At 45.1% G+C, this 26,751-nt stretch overlaps 2 protein-coding genes, 2 long non-coding RNA genes and 1 pseudogene across 6 annotated transcripts; 3 read left to right on the top strand and 2 right to left on the bottom strand.

Annotated features, from left to right (window-relative positions):
* The first annotated feature begins 3,482 nt into the window (after positions 1–3,482).
* On the top strand, positions 3,483–8,098 carry LOC310833118 (protein S100-A12-like). 2 transcript variants are annotated; one of them, XM_083715463.1, is made up of 3 exons: positions 3,483–3,616; positions 6,323–6,486; positions 7,795–8,098. In XM_083715463.1, exons 2-3 carry the CDS (start codon positions 6,346–6,348, stop codon positions 7,954–7,956), a joined length of 303 nt encoding a protein of 100 aa, XP_083571589.1. In that variant the 5' UTR covers positions 3,483–3,616; positions 6,323–6,345; the 3' UTR covers positions 7,957–8,098. The 2 variants fall into 2 exon arrangements, with proteins under 2 accessions (XP_083571589.1, XP_083571588.1); XM_083715462.1 differs by lacking the exon at positions 3,483–3,616 and adding an exon at positions 4,925–5,079.
* Positions 8,099–9,579: 1,481 nt separating this feature from the next.
* Positions 9,580–12,422, bottom strand: LOC310833491. The gene is made up of 2 exons (XR_014558705.1): positions 12,297–12,422; positions 9,580–9,726 (listed from the first exon to the last, which is right to left on the bottom strand). It is a non-coding gene; the product is annotated as an uncharacterized lncRNA (long non-coding RNA).
* On the top strand, positions 9,632–13,314 carry LOC310833447 (protein S100-A8-like; annotated as a pseudogene). Its single transcript, XR_014568617.1, has 3 exons — positions 9,632–9,714; positions 12,289–12,448; positions 13,003–13,314. The product of XR_014568617.1 is annotated as a protein S100-A8-like (transcript).
* Positions 13,315–18,434: 5,120 nt separating this feature from the next.
* On the bottom strand, positions 18,435–25,431 carry LOC310833513. Its single transcript, XR_014558734.1, has 2 exons — positions 25,363–25,431; positions 18,435–18,652 (listed from the first exon to the last, which is right to left on the bottom strand). It is a non-coding gene; the product is annotated as an uncharacterized lncRNA (long non-coding RNA).
* Positions 24,437–25,452, top strand: LOC310833457 (protein S100-A12-like). The gene is made up of 2 exons (XM_083716200.1): positions 24,437–24,627; positions 25,144–25,452. Exons 1-2 carry the CDS (start codon positions 24,442–24,444, stop codon positions 25,279–25,281), a joined length of 324 nt encoding a protein of 107 aa, XP_083572326.1. The 5' UTR covers positions 24,437–24,441; the 3' UTR covers positions 25,282–25,452.
* The last annotated feature ends 1,299 nt before the right edge of the window (positions 25,453–26,751 follow it).

The raw sequence follows: 26,751 nt of genomic DNA, 5'->3' as shown, positions 1-26,751 counted from the left end.
TCACAAAAAAGAGAGAAAAAGAGAGAGAAAAATACATACATACTGTACATACATACTGTACATGCATACATACATGCTTCTCTATTAGAGGTAGAATTTACCGTATTTTTCGCTCTATAAGACGCACCAGACCACAAGACGCACCTAGTTTTTGGAGGAGGAAAACAAGAAAAAAATTATTCTGAATCTCAGAAGCCAGAACAGCAAGAGGGATCTCTGCGCAGTGAAAGCAGCAATCCCTCTTGCTGTTCTGGCTTCTGGGATAGCTGCGCAGCCGGCATTCGCTCCATAAGACGCACACACATTTCCCTTTACTTTTTAGGAGGGAACAAGTGAGTCTTATAGAGCAAAAAATACGGTAACAGCTGTGTCACATTAAAGTGGGTGGACCTTCCCAGCTCTTGCCTAGGAGTTTTCCTTCTTTTTCCCAGCCTCCCACCCTGGGAGATCATCCCTTCCCTGCCTCTCACACAGGGTCTTTCACCTCCCATCCATCACCTTCCCAGCAAGGCTTTTCTCAAATTCTTAAGCCCTTTAAGGAAAGTTTCCCATGAGGGCATCTGCTTGTTCCACGTGAGAACAGGAAGTTGGAACAAATGACCCATTGTCCCAGGGCCGGATTTAGGTTTGATGAGGCCCTTGGCTACTGAAGGTAATGGGGCCCTTTATATGTCCAGCTGTTCTTTGTCAACAACAAATTGTTATTGTTTTTTGTGTTGAATATATGCTACATGATGATTTATGGACCCAGTAGGTATCTAAAGCCATTTGCACATGTTGTACATGCAGAATGTAGACAACCTATATATAGAAAGGAGCAAACCTGTGATTTCAGGGAGCAGGCTAGCAGGCGGGGCCCACAACTTACATCATAGGAGCCTATACAACACAACACAACACAACACAACACAACACAACACAACACAACACAACACAACACAACACAACACAACACAACACAACACAACACAACACAACACAACACAACACACTGTTGCTGTATGTAGGTTTTATTTTATTTGCTTTTTATCTTATATTTTGGAAATGGACATCCAGGGTTTTTTCCCCTCCTTTAATTTTTTGGGGGCCCCCAAGAGAGTGGGGCCCTAAGCTATAGCTTGTTTAGCTTATACATAAATCCGGCACTGCATTGGCCTGATCCAGAAGGCTTTTCTTATGTTCTTAAGCCAGACTTAGATCAGGCATCCTTGCACTGGGAGGAGTTTCCTCTCTTAAATAGAACAGAAGGTTACCCTACAACTCCAGCTTTTTGACCCCCACACATACCATTCACCATTCATTGTAGTGCTCAATGCTAGTAATCATATGGAGCAGGCACCCCCAAACTTAGCCCTCCAGATGTTTTGGGACTACAACTCCCATCATCCCCAGCTAACAGGACCAGTGGTCAGGGATGATGGAAGTTGTAGTCCCAAAACATCTGGAGGGCCGAGTTTGGGGGTGCCTGATATGGAGACTTGAGACACTTGGACATTAGAGTGAGTAGCAGCTGTTTGGTGTGTGTGGTGGGGACAAGGACTGTGGGGAGAAAAGCTGTTCAGGTTACATTTAAAGGTAGAGCTAATTAATTCAAATCTTCTGGAAAAAATAAACCAGAACTCGGCCGTCCCTCAATTCTGTGAATTTTTCAATTCAGTTCTGCAGCCTAGTAAAGTTTTAAAAACTGCACCTGTTAGGGCAATTAGTGAACATAACTATATTAGGAAATATAGCATATTGAATGCTCTGTATTAGGGAAAATTGCTTGGAAAAATTGTGTATCTTAGACAACATTTTGAATACAAAAATGTGTACATTAGCAAAAATTTGCACTAAAATGCTGATGAGTTTTCAGGAGGACAGTAACAGCAACAACAAGAACAACAACAATTGTATCCCAGCCACTCTGGGCAGCTCACAATAGAACATCCAAAATATGATAAGACATCAAACATTAAAAACTTCCCTAAACAGGACTGCCTTCAGATGTTTTCTAAAAGTCAGGTAGTTGTTTATTTCCTTGACATCTGATGGGAGGGCTTTCCACAGGGCAGGCATGACTACAGAGAAGGCCCTCTGCCTGGTTCCCTGTAACCTCACTTATCGCAGGAAGGGAACCACCAGAAGGTCCTCGGAGCAGGACCTCAGTGTCCAGGCAGAATGATGAAGGTGGAGACACTCCTTCAGGTATACAGGGTCAAGGCCGTTTAAGGCTTTAATAGTCAACACCAACACTTTGAATTGTGCTTGGCAACGTACTGGGAGCCAATATAGGTATTTCAGGACTGGTGTTATATGGTCTCGGTGGCCGCTCCCAGTTATCAGTCTAGCTGCCGCATTCTGGATTAGTTATAGTTTCCAGGTCACCTTCAAAGGTAGCCCCACGCAGAGCACATTGCAGTATTCCAAGTGGGAGATAACTAGAGCGTGCACCACTCTGGCGAGGCAGTCCGTGGACAGGTGGGGTCTCAACCTGCGTACCAGATGGAACTGGTAGACAGGTGCCCTGGACACAGAATTGACCTGCGCCTCCATGGACTGCTGTGAGTCCAGAATGACTCCCAGACTGTGCACTTGAACCTTCAGGGGCACAGTTACCCCATTCAGGACTAGGGAGTCCCCCACACCCGCCCGCCCCCTGTTCCCCCCAAAATTACTTCTGTCTTGTCAGGATTCAATCTCAATCTGTTAGCCGCCATCCATACTCCAACCACCTCCAGGCACTCACACAGGACCTTCACCGTCTTCACTGGTTCTGATTTGAAAGAGAGGTAGAGCTGGGTATCATCCGCATACTGATGAACACCCAGCCCAAACCCTCTGATGATCTCTCCCAGAGGCTTCATGTAGATGTTAAAAAGCATGGGGGAGAGGGCAGAAACCTAAGGCCCCCACAAGTGAGAGTCAATGGGTCTGAACATTCATCCCCCAACATGACTTTCTGGACACGGCCCAGGAGGAAGAAATCACAAACTGCTGTGGAAATGTGAAAAACCGTAAGAGTGGAAAAAATGAAAAATGGAGAGAAAATAAAATGCAGAGATCTGCCTGTCCCAAGTTGTAGGCAATTCTAGTCCTTCTCAGGGTATAGTCATGAGAGGAATAGACATAGCTAACCTCAGGTCCACTAATGTCAGTTGTTCTGCTCTACGTTAGTTGCATGTAACCCACTGGACTCGTTCCACTATTGCTGCATAAAAATACCACCAGCATCAATATTTCACCATAATCTAGATCACTCCCAGGAAACTCTATGCCCTTCCCATATTCTCAAAAACAGGTTCCATATTATTTTTATGAGGCTCTAAGTAAATAATACAAAGGATTTCCTCATACTATGTGCAAACTTGGTGTTGGCAAATGATGGACTGTGACTGGCAACAAGTTTGTTGGGGAAGGGGAGGGAGGGCCCCCCAAGTGTGTTGCTGAAGGAAGAACTTCACCATATATCTTGAGCAAGCGGTGACTGGTTTGAGGGATTAATGTGTAAAGCAACAAAGATTTCGCAACTAGGGGTGGTAGCAAAATACTGGATAGAGTATAAAAGGTGGGTGCTTCATAGGACTCTTCACCACACCTTGGCTCATCTTAGCTCTCTCATCAATCACCGTCTGAGGTAAGTTGAAGACAACGAGGAGTTTTCCTTGTCTGATTTTGTAGGTTTCAGCCTTTGTGTTAGAGATAGGATGCTACTTGTTTTTCAGGGTATCTGCTGATGCTACAGGAACACCTGCATGGTCTCCCTGCAACAATAAAAACCAGGGGAGAGATCTCATCCGAGAGGTGGCCAGTGTGGTGCTTTCTTGATGTTGTTGGACTCTCATTGCCCATCACCTTGACCACTGGCCAGGCTGGCTGGGGTTGATGGGAGACGGAGTTCAGCAACATCTGGAGGACCTCGGCCTTTAAATTTCTGTAAGTGCCTTTAATATGTGATCCCTGATTGGTGGGGCATGTGTCTAGGACATGGACGGGGAGCCAGATGTTGCTGGTCTACAGCTCCCTCCATCCCTAATTATTGACCATGCTACCTGGAGGTGAGGGAGTCTTAACAGCACCTGGAGGGCCATGATGTTGGCGCTCCCTGCTCTAAGACAGTGTATCCTAAGCTTGTGCTCTCCAGTTGTTTTGCACTGTAGCTCACATCAGCCCCAACATTGTGGCTGATAGCCAGGGCTGATGGGAATTGTAGAGCCAGACATCTGGAGGATCCTCAGTTGGGCAAGAATGTCTAGGATCAGAGGTGGCTTAGAATATTAAGTGGCTTAGAAAAAGTGGCTTAAATAATAACTAAACAAGGGTGTAGGAATTTGGGATCTTAACATACAATGTGTGGAGGGGGGAAGACTCTCACCAGGTGACCTGCATATCTCCTCAAATGACCTGTCCAGGTCCTAAGTCTGGAAGAACCACTTGAAGGCACTCACTTGTGTGTGTTTTTAAACCAAATATTTTAACTAGACATGAACTGTTTATTTCTTTTGTCTAAAATGAGGATCTATCTAGATCTATCTATCTAGATCTATCTATATCTATATCTATCTATCATCTATCCAGGATTGCCTTTGACAAAGGCATTCTGTTAGGTAGGATCCAAGAAGGGTGGTGAACCTGTGGCTTTCTAGATGTTGCTCTAAATTAGTTGCATATAACCCACTGGCCTCATTCCACTATTGCTGCAAAAAACTGCCCCCGGCACCAATATTTCACCACAATCTAGGTCACTTCCAGGAAACTCTATGCCCTTCCCATATTCTCAAAAACAGGTTCCATATTATTTTTATGAGGCTCTAAGTAAAGAATACAAAGGATTTATTCATATTATGTGCAAACTTGGTGTTGAATGATCACATGTTTGTTGGGGAGGGGGAGGGAAGGCCCCCCAGGTGTGTTGCTGAAGGAAGAACTTCATCATATATCTTGAGCAAGAGGTGACTGGTTTGAGGGATCAAAGATTTCACAACTAGGGGTGGTAGAAAATTACTTGATAGAGTATAAAAGGTGGGTTCTTCATAGGACTGTTCACCACACCTTGGCTCATCTTAGCTCTCTCATTAATCTAATTAATCACCGTCTGAGGTAAGTTGAAGACAACGGGGAGGTTTCCTTGTCTGATTTTGTAGGTTTCAGCCTTTGTGTTGGAGATAGGATGCTACTTGTTTTTCAGGGTATTTGCTGATGCTACAGGAACACCTGCATGGTCTCCCATTCATCATCTTTGACCAGGAGTGAAACTCATCTTTATTTCACCTGGGTCAGAGAGTCAGTTTGGCATGCACGCACAGACACAGAGACTGGAAGCCTCAGTGGCACCCCTCTGGAGGCTTCATCCAGGGCAAAAAACCTGGCTAGCCCCCCTTTAGCTACAGCTCTGCCCCTGACCATCAATCATGGTGGCTTGGGCTGATACAAGTTGGAGTCCCAAGTCACAGGTCCATCTAGCCGAGTACTTTCTGCACCAGACTAGAGAGCCCATCTATCTGGGATTGTCTCTAATGAAGTTGTTCAATTAGTGCAAGGATTTCCACTAGTGTAATGGAGCTCCTCTCCTCTACTTGTCACCCCCACCAAACCTGTTGTGGATGTTCTACCAGCCCTACAGAGGAGGTCCGAGGAGAGCACAGGAAGAGCACAGGGAGATTAAGTTCCATAATTCAAGTGGAAATCCTTGCACTAACTGAAAAACTTTTTTGGATCTGGAGCAATGTATTTCAGACTAGACTTAGCAGCGCCTATGGTTTTACATTCTCTTGAATCTTGTTGCACCAGTGCATCATGAAAACTCCTTTATTTCTCAAGGCTGTCTCTCCACTCTGTGTCTGACTGCATTAGTCAATTTTTCCTTCCTTCCTTCCTTCCTTCCTTCCTTCCTTCCTTCCTTCCTTCCTTCCTTCCTTCCTTCCTTCCTTCCCTGTCTCCAGACTTCGTTTATCCAATCTTCAATAGTTGGAGTCATTCTATTCTCCCAGTCATGGCAGATAGTTATTAAATATTAAATCAATATAAAAGGAGACATTTAATGGATTTTTTTTTTGCATTTATTGAATTTGACACCATTCTCCATAATCTATTAAGGCCAGCTTTTTACCCCACCCAAATAAAATAGCTAATGGGTCCATCAGAAATATACATCCTGTGATATAATGTGAGAATAGGATGCTTGTCTAGATGGCCATTTGGCTTGATCTAGGAAGGCTCCTCTGATGTCCTTATTGCCTTCCTGCCCTGACTGTGGACTTCTGATTTGCCACTGTGACAACAGGATACAGGACTGGGTTGGACCTTCACCTGATCCATCAGGTCTCTTCTTATGTCTATTTAGGTTACCAACAGAAAACCTTCAAAATGTCCAAGTCCAAGACTCAGATGCAAGTTCTGGCCGATGGGCTGATTGAAGTCTTCCATAGGTATGCTGGGCAATCTGACACCCTTGACAAGCAGGAGTTCAAGAAGATGATCAACGAGCAGTTTCCTGACTGCGTTGAGGTGAGGTGGAGATAAGATGGGTGTGGGCAATTGTTGGGCACTTGAAGCCAGAGGTGACACATTGGCATCAATGTGCAGCATGCCTCTGGGCATGTTAAGATAGTGATAGGCAACTCAGCAAGGCAGCACTTGGAACTGAGCTAGGCTACCCTGTTAGCGAAGTATATTTAGGGACGGGTGGATATGTCCATTTCAGTGGGTATCATTTTCTCATTTTTCTCTCGTTTTCTCTTAAATTCAGTTCTCCACATTTTGCACATTTATGTATTTTTTTTTTTTAAATCCTCTTTTGGCAAAGCAATTTCCCCTTACGATGATTTTTTTTTTGTATGCTATTTTCACTATTCTATTTTAAACACACTTCGCCATAGTAAAAATAAAGTAAAAAAAGTTGTACATGCATTACTTAACACTTAGCTGCATAAGTACATTCCAGAATCTGAAGAAATGTGAATTTGGCAGGGTGAGCTTCAAATGTGAACTGGATTGGATTTCTCCCCTGTAGATAGATACAGAAAAAGAGATATACAGTGGTACCTCGGGTTATGTACTTAATTCGTTCTGGAGGTCCATTCTTAACCTGAAACAGTTCTTAACCTGAAGCACCACTTTAGCTAATGGGGCCTCCTGCTGCCGCCGCACCGCCGCAGCACGATTTCTGTTCTCATGCTGAAGCAAAGTTCTTAACCTGAAGCACTATTTCTGGGTTAGCGGAGCCTGTAACCTGAAGCGTCTGTAACCCGAGGTACCACTGTACATCTCAGGAGAATTGGGGGCTCAGGTTTCTCAGTCTTCCTCAGATAAAGTCTCTCAGAAAAGCAATGCTCCATGAGACCTCAAGCCCAATTAGTCTAGCATCTGGCTCTCACAGGGCCCAACCAGATGTCTCTGGGAAGCTTACAAGCAGAAGCTGAGCACTAAAAGAGGAATATACCCCCCTTTAAATGACCTGAGTATTAAAAGAGAAAGTTTTCTTCTTTTTAAATATTCTGCATTTTGAACTCCTTTATGTTGCTGCTTATTTGGGTCTGCGTTCAACATCTGCTGATGTTACTTTGCATTAATACCATTCTGTTAAACTGGTAGTGGGGAAACTTTCAGTCCTTCGGTTGTGGCTGAACTACAACTCCTATCAGCAAGTATGGCCAATGACCATGGATGAGGATGGGACGTGTAGTCTTGATGATGTTGGAAGGTTCTCCCCATCTATGGCAAACCTTTGTTTTGCGATGGTCTGATGTCTTAGATGCATATCAACAAATTTCAACCTGAAACCTTCTGTTCCTCTATTCCTTCTCCTCCCTACAGTACCCACAAAACCAGCAAGGGAAAGACAAGCTCTTCAAAGACCTGGATAAAAACAAAGATAAGCAACTGAGTTTTGAAGAATGGACCCATCTGGTTGGGTCATTCCTCTCTTGTGCCCACATTAAGTTCCACCAGCATGAGGGACATCACCACCACCACTGAGAAAAGACCCAGCAGGTCCTCCAGGGGACTGTGGTCAGGGGCATGTTGGATACCAACCTTCCGAACAAACAAAGCCCCCCTGCCCACATCCCCTGGCTTGAAATGTAATGTTTTGGCAATAAAATAAGAAATAATCATTTAACCTGTAAAGTCTAGGATGTCTAACTTTTTGGGGTTTGGAGTGCAGTGGGGGAAGGTTGTGTTAAGTTTTCTGGTTCTGGCTTCCATGCTGTATTCATCTCTGTGACTTCTCCTTTTTACAACAACCCCTCAGTGCGACTCCATTCCTACTTGACTCACACATCTGCCAAGTATGTTGCCCTTGTAGAACTCTCTGCTGAGTCCCTGCAACATTCTTAGATAATAGGGACATCAGCATTCGAGGAATATTGGGGGGTATGCAATGTTTTTACGGGATCAGAGGCCTTTCAGGAAATACCTAAAATCGAATATTAAGCCAAGTGATGCTCAGAAACTGGATGAGGCCAAAGGGAACGGGCACTGAAAAGCTGGCTTTGCAAGGCTTTGCTTCAGCCACATTCCCTTTTCTTGCAGTTGCTCACTTAGACATGTAGAAGCAAGTTGATTCTTTGTAAAACAGCCAGCGGATGAGATTAACCCCGCCCCCACCTGGTGCTTGAAGAAAATAGAATCTCTCACCGAATAAAAAGAGGAAGACAAAAACAAAGGGAAGCATACGAACACACACAGGGACGTATGTGTGTGGGTCTCCCTCTCGGGCAGAAATTTTAAATCCTATCAAAATGTGTACTTAAATATGGGGGAGGAAAAAGTGCTACTGCAGGGTCACCGGTTGGAGGAGGAGAGGAGGAGCGTGAACGCAAAGGAGAGGAAAAGGGAAGATGGAGGGAAGAAAGGAGGAAAGTGAAAGATGAAGGAGAAGGGTGGAAAGCGGAGAAGGATGTAGGGAGAAAAGGAGTAGGTTAAATATAAAGAGGAAGGATGGAGTAAGGGGACAATCATGGTAATGGATGGAAGGAGAAGCAGGTGTATGGAATAAAGGAAACGAGCTGAGGAAAGAGGGAGAAAAGAAGGGAAGGGGAGGGAAAGAGAAAGGAGGATGGGACAGGGAAGGCAACCAGAGGATGGATAAAAGGGATGAAGGATGAAGAGGAAGGCAGGAGGAGGATGCTGTGTTCTACATAGATCCATCAATTACTACTTGTAGCCAATGGTAGTCCTACTCAGAGTAACCCATTGTAATACACATGGTTCACGTCAATCTATGTATTTTAGCAGGGGCTGCTCTGGGTATAAGTTGGCTGCATATGACCCATGGAAATCATTCCAACCACTGCAGCAAAGAATGCACCCAGTGTTCCATATTGCGCAAGAATGCATGCTGTTTTCAGAAACTTCGGGCCCCACCTATATCTACAAAACGGTTTAACCACAATGTGATTAATGAGTTCTAAGAAAGAAATGAAAAGCGATGCCACGCCATGGGTGTAAACCTGTTGTTCCTAAATGATGAAGAGTGATTGGCCACAAGCTGTAGGGAGGGAACCCCAGCCCCCAGAGGTGCCTTGCTGAAGGAAGATCTTCATCAGATACCTTGAGCACCAGGTGCTCAGGGTTCAACGGGTTCAACATGGGAGTGTCATTTGAGAAGGAGCAAAGATTTCATAAGTGGGGGGTGGGAGCAGGATTCTAGATGGGGTATAAGAGCTGGGAGCGATTTAGGGCTCTTCATCCAACTTTGGCGCATTCGAACTCTCTTGTTTATCGCCAACCAAGGTAAGCTGAAGACTGTGGGAAGCTTTCTTGGGTTCTTGTTGGGTTATACATTGGACATAGGGTGTTAAATATTTTTGAGATTATCAGCTAGGGCAGGGACGAAAAACCTGTAGGCAAGGCTCCAGATGTTCTGGACTCCAACTCCCACCAGCCCCAGTCAGCGTTGTCAATGGACAAGGATGACAAAGTCCGGCAACAACTGGTGGACTGTAGGTTCCCCATGGGTGCAGTAGCTCTAACACAATTCAAGGTGCTCACATTGGTATTTAAAGCCCTAAATGTCTCACTCATTCCCTGCAGAACCTCTCAAGTGATATGGTCTTTGTAGGTCCATCACTCTCTGGAGTTCGGTTGGTGATGGTGGCCTGGAGAAGACCTTCTCTGTGGCAGCCCCTTTGTTGTGTATCTCCTTCCACAAAGAGGTTCATCGTAGAATATTAGAGCTGGAAGGGACCCCAAGGTTCATCTCGTCTAATTCCCTGCAATGCAGGAATCACAGCTAAAGCATCCATTGTAGATGACCATCCAACCTCTGCTTAGAAACCTCAAAGGAATGAGAGTCTCCAACTTCCTGAAGGAGTCTGTTCCACTGTCAAACAGCTTACTGTCAGAAAGTTATTCCTGTTTAGTCGGAATCTCCTTTCTTTAACTTGAATCCATTGGCACATCCAGCACCTTCATTATATAGCTTCCAGTATAGATGCACCGCTTTATGCTGGCTTTTGACACTTGTAAGTTGCTTAAAATGGGTTTTAATATGGTGCTTTAAGGTGAAACCTGTCTTGGGACCTTACAGGAAAGTGTGAAGAATAATGACAATCTCAGTACTTTGTGAGTACAGTGGAACCTCGGATTGCGGACATAATCCATGATGGAGGCATGTCTGCAACCTGCAGCGCAGTGTCGGCACACACGTGGAGCTTCCCTCTCCCCTCCCTGTCACCTCCACCAAATCTGTTCTGGGAGTTCCCCCAACCCTCTGGAGCAGATGTAGGGCGGGGAGCCTAGGGAGATAAGGGAAAGTTCTGTTATGCAAGTGGAGATTCTTGTGGTAACAGAATAACTTGGAGGTGTCCAGACCAAGATATTTAAGAGTATCCCTGGCATCACCTATGGATTTACATTTAACATCAACCATTTCCTTGCACTCTGTTGCACCAACACATTATGAAAACTCTCCATTTCTGAAGAAAACAGTTCCAAGGCTGTCCACTCTCTCTGCCCCTGGCTGTATTAGTCAATTTCACCATGTTTACTAGGTCTCCAGGTTTTGCATATCTACTTGAGATATTTATCTTTATATTTTTGAGTTTTTCGAGTTTTGACAGATAGTTAGGCAGAAAGCATGTATCACCCATGCTATTTTTCTGGGACAAGAAGTGCCGGAACTCACCATGAATGCCTCAGTTGTTCTCTTAGAATGGCAGTGGCTCCCACCTGACTTTTGCTGAGTTCTGGCACAAAAAATCCCCTGTGTATAGCAATTTAAGCCCAGATCTTTAACTACCATATTTTTCGCTCTATAACACGCACCTAACCATAACATGCACATAGTTTTTAGAGAAGGAAAACAAGAAAAAAAATCTAAACGAAACAGCGGATGTATGATTTTTGTGGTTCATGCTGTGGCCACAGACACGTGATCTGACGGTGACTTTGGGGTAGCCCAATGCAAAAATCCTGAGGATCCATGTGGATCCGTGCTTTGTTACCACGCTTTAAGTGGGGAGGGAAGGAAAAGCACTCAAGGAACAAGGAACACGCGTGGGGTGGGTGGAGAAGGATGTTGTTAATAATGCAGAAGAGGGGTATAAGAGGAGAAGGCTCCTCTCCTCTCCCGCTTTGCTCCTTTAAAGCAAGCAGGCTCTCTGTCCCTCTCTCCTCCCCACTCAGCGGCTCTTCTCCCGCTTTGCTGTTTCAAAGCAAGCCACGGAGGAGGGAAGGAAGGGGAACCATGGATCCTCTGCTCACGACTGCAGCAGACCCCCCACCATCCGTAGGGATTCGCTCCAAAACACGCACAGACATTTCCCCTTACTTTCTAGGAGGAAAAAAGTGAGTGTTATGGTGCAAAAAATACGGTAACTAAAAAACAAAAATAACACACAGGTTTGTCAGGAGTGCACATCTTGGGGTTATTTCCATTTCTCTTATTGCATGATGGCATAATTACATTCTTTTAAGATAGTACCCAATACATGTTGCATGTTTGCAGTAGAAACTTGGGTAAGTAGATAATGTAATCGATCAATATGTAAGTCGTTGTACAGGTAAGCCATCTGAACAACACTTAAACAAGCTAAATAAAAAATAGAATTCAAATGGAGAGCTACCCTGTGCTAAGTAGGACACATGGACACTCTATTCTTAATCCTGAAGAATTATAAAATCGAAGAGTTGGAAGGGACCCTGAGGATCATCTAGTCCCAATTCCCTGCATTGCAGGAATATGCAGCTGCCCCATATGGGTATAAAACCAGCAGCTTTGCTGTTATCACCACTATGCTCTAACCAACTGAGCTATCCAACAAATAATCCAGGCAGAGCCGCTCATGTGTTCCTATGAATTTCCAGGTTGCCACCAGAAGCCAGAATGTCCAAGCCCAAGACTGAGTTTCAACAACTTGCTGAACAATACATAGATGTCTACCACAGGTACTCTGGGAATTCTGACAGCCTTGACAAGCAGGCATTTAAGAAGATGCTGGACGAGCAGTTTCCTGACACTGATGAGGTGAGGGGGAGATAAGAGGAGGCAGGGGCAAATTCTGGCCACTCAAGACTCTGGGACATCCATTGGCACCAATGTTCAGGGTTCCTTCGGCCAAGTTAAGATGGGGAGGGGCTGAAATCTCACCAGGTCTCTGCTTTGAAGGATGCTCAGCTACTCTGAAAACAAAGCGTATCTAGGGACAGGCAGATATGTCTGTTTCAGTCTCTTTTCAGTCTTAAATTCTGTTCTCCCCATTTACGCTCCATTAAAAAAAAAGTTTATTGTTATTCTTTCCTATTAAACATATTTTTGTATGCATTTTTGCCCAATATACTGTACACATTTTTGCAAAGCACCTTTCCCTAATATGCTGCATTTTTGTATGTTATTATTGCCTAGATGATATAGAAAGAAAGAAAGAAAGAAAGAAAGAAAGAAAGAAAGAAAGAAAGAAAGAAATTTGTGCACACTTTACTGTAGCATATGAATTTTTATACATATTACTTGGCTGGGGAAATGCAGCAATCACATCTGAAGTCTTTTCCCCCTCCATTTTCCCACCCTTAACATTGCAGTCTCCCTTGAAGCAACAAAAGAGAGACCAGCTCTTCAAGGAGGCGGACATAAACAAGGATGGCAAACTGAGTTTTGTTGAAGTGGCCCACCTGATTGCAAAATTTGTCGTTGAAACTCATGAGAAACTCCGCAAGTAAGAAGGGCGTCCCCTTGGCCACTGGAAAAATGGCCCAGCTAATCCTCCAGGAGATGGTGCTCAGGGGTGTGTTGGATGCTAACCTTCCAAACATACACAAACCCTTTTCCGCGTTCACTAGCTTGGAATGTAATGCTTTGGCAACAGAATAAGAAATAAACATTTTACTTGAAAATCATTGGGTGTTTTATTTCAACCTCATTCTGACAAACTGCAGTGTTACTGCCTTTTCTATATTCAATCTCTTGCCTGGGAGACTATGGAAGATTTGCTTCTTCTTCACACCTCTGCCTACCTTGCAGGTTGATTCGCGATACATGTGGGCATCTAGTCCTGCGCTTCTTGCTCAGGGATCCATCAATAGAAACCTCCTCTGGTGGCTAGGAGACGAGGCTTTGTTTGATTTATTTCTTGTATTTATCTCCCCTCTTTCCTCCAAGGAGCTCAAGGTTCTGTACATAATTCTCCTTCTCCCCATTTTATCTTCACCACAATCCTTGTTGCTTTAGGTTAGGCTGGGAGTGAGAGATTGGCCTCAGCTCACCCAGTGAAGTTCATGGCTGAGTGGGGACTTGAACCCTGGTCTTCCAGAGCCTAGTCTAACCCTCTAATCACTACACCACACTGTCTCTCTCAGTTCAACTCTACAATTCTGTGATTCTTCTGGATCAAGATTAAGGTGTCCATGTGTCCTATTTAGCACCGGGCAGTCCCCCATTTGAACTCTATTTCTTATTTAGCTCATTTAAGTGTTGTTCATATGACTTACATCAGGGGTCAGCAAACTTTTTCAGCAGGGGGCCAGTCCACCTCAGACCTTGTGGGGGGACGGACTATATTTTTTGGGGGGGGAAATGAATGAATTCCTATGCCCCACAAATAACCCAGAGATGCATTTTAAATAAAAGTGCACATTCTACTCATGTAAAAACACCAGGCAGGCCCCACAAATAACCCAGAGATGCCTTTTAAATAAAAGGACATATTCTACTCATGAAAAAACATGCTGATTCCCGGACCGCCTGTGGGCTGGATTTAGAAGGTGATTGGGCCGCATCTGGCCCCTGGGCCTTAGTTTGTCTACCCATGACTTACATATATAAAACTACTTATATATTGATTATTTGCATTACCTACTTACCCAAGTTTCTACTGCAAACACGCAACATGTATTGGGGACAATCTTAAAAGAATGTAATTTTGCCATGATGCAATAAGAGAAATGGAAATAACCCCAAGATGTGCACTCCTGACAAACCTGTCTGTTATTTTCGTTTTTTAGTTAGTTAAAGATCTGGGCTTAAATTGCTATACACAGGGGATTTTTTGTGCCAGAACTCAGCAAAAGTCAGGTGGGAGCCACTGCCATTCTAAGAGAACAAATAAGGCATTCATGGTGAGTTCCGGCACTTCTTTTCCTAGAAAAGGGTAATACATGTTTTCTGCCTAACTATCTGCCAGAACTCGAAAAACTCAAAAATATAAAGATAAATATCTCAAGTAGATATGCAGTTCTGGAGACCTAGTAAACATGGTGAAATTGACTAATACAGCCAAGGGCAGAGAGAGCCTTGGAACTGTTTTCTTCAGAAATGGAGAGTTTTCATAATGTGTTGGTGCAACAGAGTGCAAGGAAATGGTAGCTATTAAATGTATATCCATAGAAGATGCCAGGGATACTCTTAAATATCTTGGACTGGACACCTCCAAGTTATTCTGTTAGCCCAAGAATCTCAACTTACATAACAGAACTTTGCCTTTCTTTTCTTTTTTTTAGTATAATTTTTATTAACAAACCAATCAAATCACATTAATTCCAAATTACAAAGCCAAATTTTTAAATTTTTGTTGGGGGTACCCATGCTTCGAGCTCAGAAAGGGATCCAAACATCTCTCTTGTTGCTGCTTTAATATTCACAGTTTACTTTACCTTTCTTATCTCCCTAGGCTCCGCCCCCTACATCTGCTCCAGAGGGTTGGGGAAACCCCCAGAACAGATTTGGTGGACGTGATAGGGAGGGGAGAAGGAAGGCCCTCCTCCAGGTCACTGTCACTAACCAATCTCCAGAGAGCGATGGAGCTGCAAAGAGGACCCCCTTGGCCAATCATGTCACTTGAGAGGGTCCGTAGGGATAATTAAGGATCCCTTGAGATAATTAGGGAATGAGACATTTAGGGCTTTAAACACCAATGTGAGCACCTTAAATTCGGCTGGAGCTGCTTACAATCCTCCAAAGGTTGCTGTACTTTGTCATCCTTGTCCATTGACTATTAGAAACTTCAGGATCTAAGTAATGAAATAACCGTATTTTTTCGTGTATAAGACAATATTTTTTATTTTATTTTTTTAAAAAATATGGGGTCATCCTATACATTGATAGTGCATAGTGCATATTCTTAATTTTGATTCTCAAAAAATAAGGGGGTTCTTTTACAAGGGTGCATGTTATACACCGAAAAATACTATAATTAATATGTAAGTCACTGTATATGTAAGCCATATGAGCAACACTTAAATGAGCCAAATAAAAAACAGAATTCAAATAGAGAGCTGCCCTGTGTTAGGTAGGACACATGGACACTATTGTTGATCCTGAAAAATCATAGAATTGCCGAGTTGGAAGGGAGCTTTAGGATCATCCAGTCCCAACTCCTGGAACTGCAGAAATAAGAAGCTGTCCCATATGAGGATAAAGCATGCACAAGAATGCATGTTGTTTTCAGAAACTTCGGGCCCCCCCTATATCCACAAAACAGTTTAACTGCAATATGATTTATGAATTCTAAAAAAGCAATGTTGACCAGAGGGTGTAAACTTGGGGCTCCTAAATGACGGACAGTGATTGGCCACAAGCTGCAAGGAGGGAACCCCAGCCCCCAAAGGTGTCTTGCTGAAAGAAGATCTTCCTCAGATACCTTGAGCGCAGGGTGCTTGTGGTTAATGTGTGCAACCGGGGAGTGTCATTTGAGAAGGAGCAAACATTTCGCAAGTGGAGGGGGGTGGGAGCAGGTTTCTAGGTGGGGTATAAGAGGTGGGAGCGATTTAGGGCTCTTCATCCGACTTTGGCGCATTCGAACTCTCTTGTTCACCACCACCGAGGTAAGCTGAAGACTATGGGAAGCTTTCTTGGGTTCTTGTTGGGTAATACATTGGACATAGGGTGATAAATCTTCTTGAGATTATCAGCTGGGGCAGGGACGAAAAATCTGTAGGCAAGGATGCAGATGCTCAGGATTCCAACTCCAACCAGCCCCATCCAGCATGGTCAATGGACAAGAATGACAAAGTCCAGGAACCTTTAGAGGATTGTAAGTTCCCCATCGTTGCAGCTGTTCCAGCCCAATTCAAGGTGCTCACATTGGTGTTTAAAGCCCTGAATGTCTCACTCCCTATTTATCTCAAGGGCTGCCTCCTTCCCTACGGACCCTCTCAAGTGACATGATTGGCCAAGGGGACCCTCTTTGCAGCTCCATCGCTCTCTGGAGCTTGGTTGATGGCCTTCCCTCTCCCCTCCCTATCACCCCCACCAAATCTGTTCTAAGAGTTTTCCCAAGCCTCTGGAGCAGATTTTTTTTTTGGGGGGTGGGTGGGAGCAGGGGGGGGGTGTGTGGAAATAGAGCCTAGGTGAAGTTCTGTTATGCAAGTGGAGATTCTTGTGGTAACAGAATAACTTGGAGGTGTCCAGACCAAGATATTTAAGAGTATTCCTGGCATCATCGATAGATTTACATTTAACAACAACCATCTCCTTGCACTCTATTGCATCAACGCATTATGAAAACTCTCCATTTCTGAAGAAAACTGTTCCAAGGCTGTCCACTCTCTTTGCCCCTGACTGTATTAGTTAATTTCACCATGTTTACTAGGTCTCCAGATTTTGCTTATCTACTTGAGATATTTATCTTTATATTTTTGAGTTTTTCGAGTTTTGACAGATAATTAGGCAGAAAGCAAGTACCACCCTTGCTATTTTTCAAGGAAAAGAAGTGCCGGAACTCACCATGAATGCCTCAGTTGTTCTCTTATAATCGCAGTGGCTCCCACTTGACTTTTCCTGAGTTCCGGATCAAAACCCCCCCTGTGTATTGCAATTTAAGGCCGGATCTTAACCAACTAAAAAACAAAAATAACAAACAGGTCTGTTGGGAGTGCACATCCTGGGGTTATTTCTCTTATTGCATCATGGCAAAATTACATTCTTTAAAGATAGTCCCCAATACATGTTGCCTGTTTGCATTAGAAACTTCAGTATTTAAGTAATGTAACTAATTAATATGGAAGTCGTTGTACATGTAACCATATGAACAACACGTAAAAGAGCTAAATGAAAAACAGAATTCAAATAGAGAGCTGTCCTGTGTTAGGTAGGTCAGATGGACACCACCTTATTGATCCTGAAGAATCATAGAATTGCAAAGTTGGAAGGGAACCCTGAGGATAATCTGGTCCCAACTCCCTGCATTGCAGGAATATGAAGCTGTCCCATATGGGGATCAAACCTGTAACCTTTGTGATATCAGCAGCATGCTCTAACAAACTGAACTTTCCAGGCAGAGCTGCTCATGTGCTCCTATGAATTCCCAGGTTGCCACCAGAAGCCCTTCGAAATGTCCAAGCCCAAGACTCAGTTGCAACAACTTGCTGAACAATACATAGATGTCTACCACACGTACTCTGGGAATTCTGACAGCCTTGACAAGCAGGCATTTAAGAAGATGCTGGACGAGCAGTTTCCTGACACTGATGAGGTGAGGGGGAGATAAGAGGAGGTAGGGGCAGATTCTGGCCACTCAAGGCCCTGGGACACCCACTGGCACCAATGTTCAGGGTTCCTTTGGCCAAGTTAAGATGGGGAGGGGCTGAAATCTCACCAGGTCTCTGCTTTGAAGGATGCTCAGCTACTCTGAAAACAAAGCGTATCTAGGGATGGACAGCTATGTCTGTTTCAGTCTCTTCAGTCTTAAATTCCATTCTCCCCATTTGCGCTGCATTTTTTTAAAAAATGTTTATTGTAATTCTTTCCTATTAAAGATATTTTGGTATGCATTCTTGCCCAATATACCCATTTTTGCAAAGCACCTTTCCCTAATATGCTGCATGTTTGTATGTTATTATAGTGTAGTTATATGGGGTGTGTGTGTGTGTGTGTGTGTGTGTGTGTGTGTGTATGTGTATGTGTGTGTAGCACACTTTACTGTAGCATATGAAATTTTATACATGATATTTGGCTGGGGAAATGCAACAAACAGATCTGAAGTCTTCTCTCCTCCATTTTCCCACCCTCAACACTGCAGTCTCCCTTGAAGCAACAAAAGAGAGACCAGCTCTTCCAGGAGGCAGACATAAACAAGGACGGCAAACTGAGTTTTGCTGAAGTGGGACGCCTGGTTGCAAAATTCATCGCTGAAACTCATGAGAAACTCCGCAAGTAAGAAGGGCGTCCCCTTGGCCACTGGAAAAAATAGATCCAGCAAATCCCTCAGGAGACGTCAGGGGAGTGTTGGATACTAACCTCTCAAATATTTACAAACCCTATCTGCATTCACTATCTTGGAATGTAATGCTTTAGCAACAGAATAAGAAATAAACATTTAACTTGGAAATCATTTGGTGTCTTATTTCAACCTCAATCTGCCAAATTGCAGTTTTACTTGCTTTTCTATATTCAATCTCTTTCCTGGGAGACGATGGAAGATTAGCTTCTTCACACACCTCCTTCCATCTTAGAAGTTAATTCCCATCTAGGACAAGTATTTGAATTTCCCAGACATAGCCGAAATTCCGATGTCAGAAACAGTGTCTGGGAGGAAACCACTGACATGTCAGAGTGTATGTCAACCCATGTCAATTTGGGCGAATTTAATTTAAAATAGCTCCAAAACTTCCTTTCCTTTTTGAGAATATGTCAATCCTACTCTACCTAGAAGCAACCCTTGGTGTGATTGTTGCAGTGTTGGAACCAAGAGCAGTGGTGCAGTATTTGGGGGTGGGGAGCACAAGGCCAGTCACCCCAGGAGCAAAATTGTTAGGGGGCATAAAATTTCAACACCCAATGCTGCCTCAATACAGCTGTGTGCTTCCATTCCTGGGCTCCATTGAAAACAGCCTCTCCATGGAAACCAGGAAAAGAGCTTTCCAGACAATGGAACGACTCTTCTTTCCTTATCTCTATGGCTGCAATCTCTTGGTTGACGCAGACGCTGTTAGGCAGCTGAATGCGTATGCGTATTCCATCTGTCTGTCTCCCTCCCTCCCTTCACCGCCCTGTGTGCTGGCAACCCACGTTATGCCACTGGCTGAGTGTCCGGGGTTCAAATCTCCACTCATCTATGATTCTTTGTGGGTGTGACCTTGCGGCACTCACTGTCTCTCACAACAACCCTGTGAGGTAGCTTAGGCTGGGAGTGGGAGACTGGCCCCAGCTCACCCAGTGAGGTCCGTAGCTGCATGGGGACTTGAACCCTGGTCTTCCAGAGCCTAGTCTAACCCTCTAATCACTACTCCACACTGGTTCTGTCAGCTCAATTCACACGGGTTCAAATCTCCACTGCCTCCTGAGCTGCAAAGAGGGAATCAGCAAGAGCCTTGGGCCACCCTGGCCAAATCTTAATAACTTCCATTCTGAAATATGGCAGGCTGATGCACAGGTGTAAATGTGGTCAGAAGGTCTTCCCTTTCTGCTCTCTTCCCGGACTTCGCCTCCTCTACTGTAGGAGCAGGAGCAGGAAGAGAAGGGAGTGGGTGGCCAGGGGTACCCTTATTTTTTGGAGAAGGAGGAGTGTGTGTGCATGTGTGTGTTAAAAATGGTGGCAGGAGCTGCTGTACTAATGGCCGTACCTTGGGCTTTTTTTGAGTTGGAACTTAATGGAAGACGAAGAGGAGTTTGGATTTGATATCCTGCTTTATCTCTACCCTAAAAGGTAAAGGGACCCCTGACCATTAGGTCCAATCGTGACCGACTCTGGGGTTGCGGCGCTCATCTCGCTTTACTGGCCGAGGGAGCCGGCGGACAGCATCTGGATCATATGGCCAGCATGACTAAGGCGCTTCTGGTGAACCAGAGCAGTGCATGGAAACGCCATTTACCTTGCCGCCGAAGTGGTACCTATTTATCTGCTTGCACTTTGACGTGCTTTCGAACTGCTAGGTTGGCAGGAGCTGGGACTGAGCAACGGGAGCTCGCCCCGTCACGGGGATTCGAACCACGACCTCCTGATCAGCAAGTCCTAGGCTCTGTGGTTTAACCCATAGTGCCACCCGCATCCCTTTATCACTACCCTAAGGAGTCTCAAAGCGGCTAACATTCTCCTTTCCCTTCCTCCCCCACAACAAACACTCTGTGAGGCGAGTGGGGCTGAGACACTTCAAAGAAGTGTGACTAGCTCAAGGTCACCCAGTAGCTGCATGTGGAGGAGAGGAGATGCGAACCCGGTTCATCAGATTACAAGTCCACTGCTCTTAACCACTACACCACACTGGCTCTCTCAGTTCTGGAACTCAGTTCTGGCACCCCTCTGGTGCTTGCCATCGCCAATGTAAGAGAACAAGGCAGGTGTCCATGGTGAGTTCCGGCACCTCTTTTTCTAACCACTTTGGGAATCGAGACATTCAGGACAAAGTCTCAAAGCCATGGTGGCTTAACATTTTTTTGTGACTGTCCCGTCAAAATCGGGTCACTTATAGGGTATCTCTGAAGAGGTGTGTGAAGAAGGAATGAGGAACTGAAATTGATAGATCCATCAATCTCTACTTGTAGCCAGTGGGAGTCCTACTCAGAGTAAACCCATTGTAATAGACGTGGCTAACTCTATGTGTTCAATGTGTTTTAACGGGGGCTGCTCTGGGTATAAGTTGGCTTCATAGGACCCATCGAAATCATTCAAACCATTGCAGCAAAAAATGCACCCAGCATGCATATTGCACAAGAATGCATGCTGTTTTGAGAAACTTCAGGCCCCACCTATATCCACAAAACAGTTCAACCGCAATATGACCCATGCATTCTAAGAAAGCAATGTTGCACAGATGGTATGAACTTGATGCTACTAAATGATGGGCGGCGATTTGACACAAGTTGCAGGGAGGGAACTCCAGCCCCCAGAGGAAGATCTTAATCAGATATCTTGGACACATGGTGGCCAGGGTTAATGGGTGCAACTGGGGAGTGACAGTTGAGAAGGAACAAAGATTTCATAAGTGGGGGGTTGGAGCAGAAATCTAGATGGGCTATAAGAGGTGGGAGCGATTTAGGGCTCTTCATCCAACTTTGGCACATTTGAACTCTCTTGTTCACCACCACCAAGGTAAGCTGAAGACTATGGGAAGCTTTCTTGGGTTCTTGTTGGGTAATACATTGGACATAGGGTGCTAAATCTTCTTGAGATTATCAGCTAGGGCAGGGACGAAAAACTTGTAGTTTTTCCAGATGCTTGGGATTTCAATTGCCACCAGCCCCAGCCAGCATGGTCAATGGACAAGGATGACAAAGTCCAGCAACCTTTGGAGGATTGTAAGTTCCCCATTTTGCAGCTGCTCCAGCCCAATTCAAGGTGCTCACATTGGTGTTTAAAGCCCTGGATGTCTCACTCCCTAACTATCTCAATGGTTGTCTCCTTCCATACAGACCCCCGTTCTGAAAGTTTCCGCAACCCTCTGGCGCAGATATTTTTTTTTTTTTGGGGGGGGTGGAGAGCCTAGGGAAACAGGAAATGTAAAGTTCAGTTATGCAAGTGGAGATTCTTCTGCTAACAGAAAAACATAGCTGTGTCCAGTCCAAGATATTTAAGAGTATCCTTGGCAGCACTTCTGGATTTACATTTAACAACAACCATTTCCTTGCACTCTGTTGCACCAACACATTATGAAAACTCTCCATTTCTGAAGAAAACAGTTCCAAGGCTGTCCACTCTCTTTGCCCCTGGCTATATTAGTCGATTTCACCATATTTACTAGGTCTCCAGGTTTTGCATATCTACTTGAGTTTTGATAGATAGTTAGGCAGAAAGCATGTATCACCCTTGCTATTTTTCTAGGAAAAGAAGTGCCGGAACTCACCATGAATGCCTCACTTGTTCTCTTATACAGTCATACCTCGGGTTGAATACACTTCGAGTTGTGTGAGTTTGAGTTGCGCTCCTTGGTAACCTGGAAGTAACGGAGCTCGTTACTTCCGGGTTTCACCGCTTGCGCATGCGCAGACGCTCAAAATGACACCATGCGCATGAGCAGAAGCGGCGAAAAGCGACTTGTGTGTGCGCAGACGCGCCGTCGCTAGTTACATTTAATTCTAGATGTGAACGGGGCTCCGGAACGGATCCCGTTCATATCTAGAGGTACCACTGTAATGGCAATGGCGCCCACCTGACTTTTGCTGAGTTCCGGCTCAACCCCCCCCCTGTGTATTGCAATTTATGGCCAGATCTTTAAGCAACAAAAAAACCAAAAATAACACAGATCTCTGTTGGGAGTGTCCATCCTGGGATTATTTCCAGTGCTTTTTTTCTGGGGGTACACAGGGGTACACATACCCCTAAACATTTTTGAATCTAGGTTTGGCCTCATTGAAGAGTAGTAATTAAATATGAGTAGGAAAATAAGAATACCCCTAAACAAGTTTTTTAAAGAAAAAAAAGCACTGGTTATTTCCATTTCCCTTATTGCATCATGGCAAAAATACATTCTTTTAAGATACAGTGGTGCCTCGCAAGACGAAATTAATTCGTTCCGCAAGTCTTTTCGTCTTGCGAGTTTTTCGTCTTGCGAAGCACGGTTTCCCATAGGAATGCATTAAAAATCAATTAATGCGTTCCTATGGAAACCGCCTTCAGACCAGGTCCGGGGACAGTCTGTCCCCCGACCTCTTCTGAAGGCCGGTGGGGGGCGAAAGTCTTTGCTCCCCCCCCTGCCTTCCCGGGACAGCGGAGACTTCTCCGCTGTCCTGGGGCGGTCTTAAAATGCTGGCGGGCGGCAGCGAAGCCTTCGCTGCCGTCCCCCAGCATTTTAAAAGCCCCCGGGACAGCGGAGACTTCCCGGGTCGATTTTAAATTGCTGGCGGGCAGCAGCGCTGCCGCCCGCCAGCATTTCAAGATCACCCCAGACAGCGGAGAAGTCCTCCGCTGTCCCGGGGTTTTTAAAATGCTGGTGGGCGGCAGCGAAGGTTTCGCGGGCAGCAGCGCTGCCGCCCGCCAGCATTTTAAGATCACCCCAGACAGCGGAGACTTCTCCGCTCCCGGGGCGATTTTAAAATGCTGGCGGGCGGCAGCGAAGCCTTCGCTGCCGCCCACCAGCATTTTAAAAACCCCGGGACAGTGGAGGACTTCTCCGCTGTCTGGGGTGATCTTAAAATGCTGGCGGGCGGCAGCGCTGCTGCCCGCCAGCATTTTAAAATCGCCCCGGGACAGCGGAGGAATTCTCCGCTGTCCCGGGGCGATTTAAAAGCCCCCGGGAAGGCAGGCAGGGGGGACAAAGACTTTTGCCCCCCACCGGCCTTCAGAAGAGGCCCCCCTGCCTGCCTTCCCCCCTGCCTGCCTTCCCCCCTGCCTGCAGCGCTGCGTTTCTCCGCTCTCCCGGAAGGCAGGCGGGGGGGGGGGAGCAAAGACTTTTGCCCCCCTCCCGCCTTCAGAAGAGGTCCAGGACCTCTTCTTTGCTCCCCCCTGCCTGCCTTCAAAAGCCATCCGAGATAGCGGGAAGCGCTTCCCTGCTATCCCGGACTGCTTTTAAAATGCTGGCGGTGGGGAGCAAAGCCTTTCGGCCCCCGCCGGCCTTCCTGGACCTCTTCTGAAGGCCGGAGGGGGGGGGGAAAGGCTTTGCTCCCCACCGCTAGCATTTAAAAGAGGTCCCCGGAGATTTCCCTATGGGCTTTCTTCTTGCGAAGCAAGCCCATAGGGAAATTCGTTTTGCGAAGCGCCTCCAAAACGGAAAACCCTTTCGTCTAGCGGGTTTTTCGTCTTGCGAGGCGTTAGTCTTGCGGGGCACCACTGTAGTTCGTAATGCATGTTGCATGTTTGCAGTAGAAACCTGGGTAAGTAGATAATGCAATTGATCAATATGTAAGTAGGTGAACATGTAAGCCATCTGAACAACACTTAAACGAGCTAAATAAAAAATAGAATCCAAAAGGAGAGCTGTCCTGTGCTAAGTAGGACACATGGACACTCTATTCTTAATCCTGAAGAATCATAGAATTGCAGAGTTGGAAGGGAGCCTGAGGATCATCTGGTCCAAAGATGGGGATCAAACCTGCAACCTTGGTGTTATCAGCAATACACTCTAACCAACTGAACTTTCCAGGCAGAGCCGCTCATGTGTTCCTATGAATTCCCAGGTTGCCACCAGAAGCCCTTCGAAATGTCCAAGCCCAAGACTCAGTTGCAACAACTTATTGAACAATACATAGAACTCTACTACAGGTACTCTGGGAATTCTGACAGCCTTGACAAGCAGGCATTTAAGAAGATGCTGGACGAGCAGTTTCCTGACACTGATGAGGTGAGGGGAGATAAGAGGAGGTAGGGGCAGATTCTGGCCACTCAAGGCCCTGGGACACCCACTGGCACCAATGTTCAGGGTTCCTTTGGCCAAGTTAAGATGGGGAGGGGCTGAAATCTCACCAGGTCTCTGCTTTGAAGGATGCTCAGCTACTCTGAAAACAAAGCATATCTAGGGACAGGCAGATATGTCTGTTTCAGTCACTTTTCAGCCTCACATTCCGTTTCCCCCATTTGCGCTGCATTTTTTTAAAAAAATGTTTATTGTAATTCTTTCCTATTAAACATATTTTTGTAAGCGTTTTTCCCCAATATACACATTTTTGCAAAGTTCCTTTCCCTAATATTCTGCATTTTTGTATGTTATTATTGCATATATATATATATATATATATATATATATATATGAACACTTTGCCGCAACATATGAAATTTTATACATGATATTTGGCTGGGGAATTGCAACAAATAGATCTGAAGTCTTCTCTCCTCCATTTTCCCACCCTCAACACTGCAGTCTCCCTTGAAGCAACAAAAGAGAGACCAGCTCTTCCAGGAGGCAGACATAAACAAGGACGGCAAACTGAGTTTTGCTGAAGTGGGACGCCTGATTTCAAAATTCATCGCTGAAACTAATGACAAGCTCCGCAAGTAAGAAGGGCTTCCCATTTGGCCACTGGAAAAAATAGATCCAGCAAATCCCTCAGGAGACTTCAGGGAAGTGTTGGATACTAACCTCTCAAATATTCACAAACCCCTATCCGCATTCACTATCTTGGAATGCAATGCTTTGGCAAAAGAATAAAATAAACATTTTACTTGGAAATCATTTGGTGTCTTATTTCAACCTCAGTCTGACAAACTGCAGTCTTCCTGGCTTTTCTATATTCAATCTCTTTCCTGGGAGACGATGGAAGATTAGCTTCTTCACACACCTCCTTCCATCTTAGAAGTTCATTCCCATCTAGGTCAAGTATTTGAATTTCCCAGACATAGCCAAAATTCCGATATCAGAAACAGTGTCCGGGAGGAAACTACTGAAATGTCAGAGTGTATGGCAACCCATGTCGATTTGGGCGAATTTAATTTAAAATAGCTCAAAGACTTCAGGTTTTTTTTTTGAGATCTTGCACAACCAAATAAAGCTTAAAAACTCCCCCCACCCCCCTTTTGAAATATGGCAATCCTAATATACCTATAAGCAACCCTTGGTGTGATTGTTGGAGTGTTGGAACCAAGAGCAGCGGTACAGCATGGGGCAGTTGCCCCAGGAGCAAAATTGTTAGGGGGCACAAAATTTCAACACCCAGTGCTGCATCAATACAGCTGTGCGCTTCCATTTCTGGGCTTTGTTGAAAATGGCTTCTCCATGGAAACCAGGAAGAGAACTTTCCAGACAATGGAACGACTCTTCTTTCCTTATCTCTATGGCTGCAATCTCTTGGTTGACGCAGACGTTGTTAGGCAGCTGAATGCGTATGCGTTTTCCATCTGTCTGTCTCCCTCCCTCTCTCCCACTCTGCATGGCCCTGTGTTCTGGCAACCCATGTTATGCCACTGCCTGAGAGTCCGGGGTTCAAATCTCCACTCATCTATGAATCTTTGTGGGTGTGACCTTTGGGGCTCTACTGTCTCTCAACTTAACCTAGCATGCAGGGAGGGTTATGAGGATTTAACAGGGAGCAGGAGAAGCCACTATAGTCACCTTGAGCTACTTAGGAGGTAAAAACTGGGAGACCAGCAGCAGGCGGAACCAGATTCTCTTAAAATAAATCTTATTTGCAATCTTCACTTTTACAAGTTTTCACCTTTACATTCACCAACAGAAACCAATACACCATCAACTTCCCTTTCCCCCTTCTATAGTCCATTCTGGTTATCCTCTGCTGCTGCATATTATAATCCATGGGTACGCAAACTAAGGCCTGGGGGCCGGATTCGGCCCAATTGCCTTCTAAATCTGGCCTGCGGACAGTCCAGAAATAAGCATGTTTTTACATGAGTAGAATGTGCGCTTTTATTTAAAATGCATCTCTGGGTTATTTGTGGGGCATAGGAATTTGTTCATTCCCCACCCCCCAAAAATAGTCTGGCCCCCCACAAAGTCTGAGGGACAGTGGACCGG

This window comes from Podarcis gaigeae (assembly GCF_964106915.1).
Source record: "Podarcis gaigeae genome assembly, chromosome: 16".
Taxonomy (NCBI): Eukaryota; Metazoa; Chordata; class Lepidosauria; order Squamata; family Lacertidae; genus Podarcis; species Podarcis gaigeae.
The sequence above is the reverse complement of the archived record's forward strand: the minus strand, read 5'-3'. Positions and strand labels throughout refer to the sequence as shown.

Excerpts from the sequence above, each read along its gene's own strand:
- LOC310833118 (XM_083715463.1), top strand. The coding sequence starts at position 6,346 with ATGTCCAAGTCCAAGACTCAGATGCAAGTTCTGGCCGATGGGCTGATT. Across the intron at positions 6,487-7,794 it reads AGTTTCCTGACTGCGTTGAG|TACCCACAAAACCAGCAAGG; the intron begins GTGAGGTGGAGA and ends TCCTCCCTACAG.
- LOC310833457 (XM_083716200.1), top strand. The coding sequence starts at position 24,442 with ATGTGTTCCTATGAATTCCCAGGTTGCCACCAGAAGCCCTTCGAAATG. Across the intron at positions 24,628-25,143 it reads AGTTTCCTGACACTGATGAG|TCTCCCTTGAAGCAACAAAA; the intron begins GTGAGGGGAGAT and ends TCAACACTGCAG.